General features: G+C 54.7%; 1 protein-coding gene across 3 annotated transcripts in view; it reads right to left on the bottom strand.

The window, feature by feature from the left end:
• The window catches only part of ubn2a (ubinuclein 2a), a 15256-nt gene that overhangs the window by 5010 nt on the left and 7746 nt on the right, over positions 1 to 2500 (bottom strand). For all 3 annotated transcript variants that reach the window (XM_060869089.1, XM_060869088.1, XM_060869090.1), the window contains exon 14: positions 72 to 1580. In XM_060869089.1, coding sequence (XP_060725072.1) covers positions 72 to 1580 — 1509 coding nt within the window. The remainder of the gene's footprint in view (positions 1 to 71; positions 1581 to 2500) is intronic.

Raw genomic sequence — 2500 nt, forward strand, 5'->3', positions numbered from 1 at the left:
CATCAGCCCTGCAGGACAAACACATCTACACCAGAAATAATCCATCCAGAAAAACATGAGAGCTTCTCTACCTGATTTAAGAGGGCGGAGTCAGACAGAGACGGCAGTCCCATGGACGAGGCACAATTGGCTGACATGTTGCTCTGATTAGCCCCTCCCACTGATCTCTGCCTTTGTCCGTGATTGGTCGCAACCGATGTGGAAGTGAGGTTACAGCCTTGGAAGCTAGAAGTGTGGGGCGTGGCTACAGGGGCGTGGCTGAAAGGTGGTTTGAATCCTGAACTCTTCGGGTTGTACTGTGTAGGTGGAGTCAGGACAGGTGGACAAGAGGAGGGAGCAGGGGACGAAACAGATGGAGGAGTGGTCACTGGGGAACGGTGAGTGAGGTTAGGAGGTGGAGTGGGAACGGACGGGCGGTAGGCGGAACTCGGAGGAGTTTGAACTGACGTGCGATGTGAGCTCGGAGAGGGTGGAGTTGAAACCAATGAGCGATGGGTGGAGCTAGAAGCAGGAGGTTTTGAAGCAGGGGCATGATGGGCGGGGCCAATATTCTGTGAATTCGAGGCAGAAGGGCGATTAATGTGACCAGAAGTGGGAGTGGTAATAGAAGGGTGGTGGACAGTGGTAGGAGGGGAGGGAGTAGAAACAGAAGAGCGGTGGGTGGAGCCAGGAGGTACTGTGAGAGTAGGGGGCTGATGGGCAGGGGACTGAACAGGAGGGCGGTGGGCGGAGACTGAGAGCATGGGTTGAGCAGGAAGACGGTGGGTGGAGCCAGAAGGTGTGGTCTGAGCAGGGGGGCAGTGGGTGGAGCCAGAAGGCGTTGTCTGAGCAGGGGGGCGGTGGGTGGAGCCAGAAGGTGTGGTCTGAGCAGGAGGGCGGTGGGTGGAGCCAGAAGGTGTGGTCTGAGCAGGAGGGCGGTGTGTGAGTTTGATTATTGGAGAGTTGCTACTTTGGGAAGACTTTGTGATTGTGGCTTGCATGGGAGTTATAAACCTCTGCTGGTGGTGTCCAGTGGGCGTGGCCTTCTTCTGGATGAAGGGCAATGGTGAAGAGGGCGTGGTCACTTGATGAAAGCTTTTAGGGTTTAAAGAGTTCAAACTTGGCTTTTGTGCACCGCCGTCAACACACAATTTTTTCGAAGGGTTTTTAATCTGAGCCGTGGGAGGTGTGGCTCCACCCGACTTTATCCCTACTGTGCCAAATGGCTTCTGGAGAGGTGTGGTTGTAGGAGGTGGGCGGGGCTTAGCAGCAGGTGTGGTGGTACTAGTGTTGCTGGGTTTACTAGCAGGTGTCACTGTCTGTCTTTGCACTGAAGAGACATCTTTTGGCATGGAAGACTGTGAAGAAGGGGTGGGGCTCGCTGTGTGTGGGTGGGGCTTTGCTACAACTGGAGGGGTGGAAGAGGTGCTGGGGGCGGAGTTTGGGTTTATACCATTGAGTAGAGTCAGAGCCTGAGCGATGGATTCCAGAGAGTTTGTGGCCAGATCTTCATCCAGTGAATCAGACAAACAGATCGTCTCTGAGGGCAGGTGTGAGAAAGGGGCGGGGCTTACACATGGTACTGGGTCAAATCCCATCTCCTAAAGGACAAATACAGTAATATATTACAGTCCAGTACATTTACACACACAGACAGACACACACACCCCTACAGACAGACACACACCCCTACAGACAGACACACACCCCTACAGACAGACACACACCCCTACAGACAGACACACACACTTACAGACAGACACACACACCCCTACAGACAGACACACACACCCCTACAGACAGACACACACCCCTACAGACAGACACACACCCCTACAGACAGACACACACCCCTACAGACAGACACACACCCCTACAGACAGACACACACACCCCTACAGACAGACACACACACCCCTACAGACAGACACACACACCCCTACAGACAGACACACACACCCCTACAGACAGACACACACACCCCTACAGACAGACACACACACCCCTACAGACAGACACACACACCCCTACAGACAGACACACACACCCCTACAGACAGACACACACACCCCTACAGACAGACACACACACCCCTACAGACAGACACACACCCCCCTACAGACAGACACACCCCCCCCTACAGACAGACACACCCCCCTACAGACAGACACCCCCCCCTACAGACAGACACCCCCCCCTACAGACAGACACACACCCCTACAGACAGACACACCCCCCTACAGACAGACACACACCCCTACAGACAGACACACACCCCTACAGACAGACACACACCCCTACAGACAGACACACACACAGACAGGCAGAGCCACACACAGAGCCACACACACACACACAGACAGACAGAGCCACACACACAGACAGACAGAGCCACACACACAGACAGACAGAGCCACACACACAGACAGACAGAGCCACACACACAGACAGAGCCACACACACAGACAGACAGAGCCACACACACAGACAGACAGAGCCACACACACAGACAGACAGAGCC

This window comes from Tachysurus vachellii, chromosome 4, assembly GCF_030014155.1.
Source record: "Tachysurus vachellii isolate PV-2020 chromosome 4, HZAU_Pvac_v1, whole genome shotgun sequence".
Classification (NCBI taxonomy): Eukaryota; Metazoa; Chordata; class Actinopteri; order Siluriformes; family Bagridae; genus Tachysurus; species Tachysurus vachellii.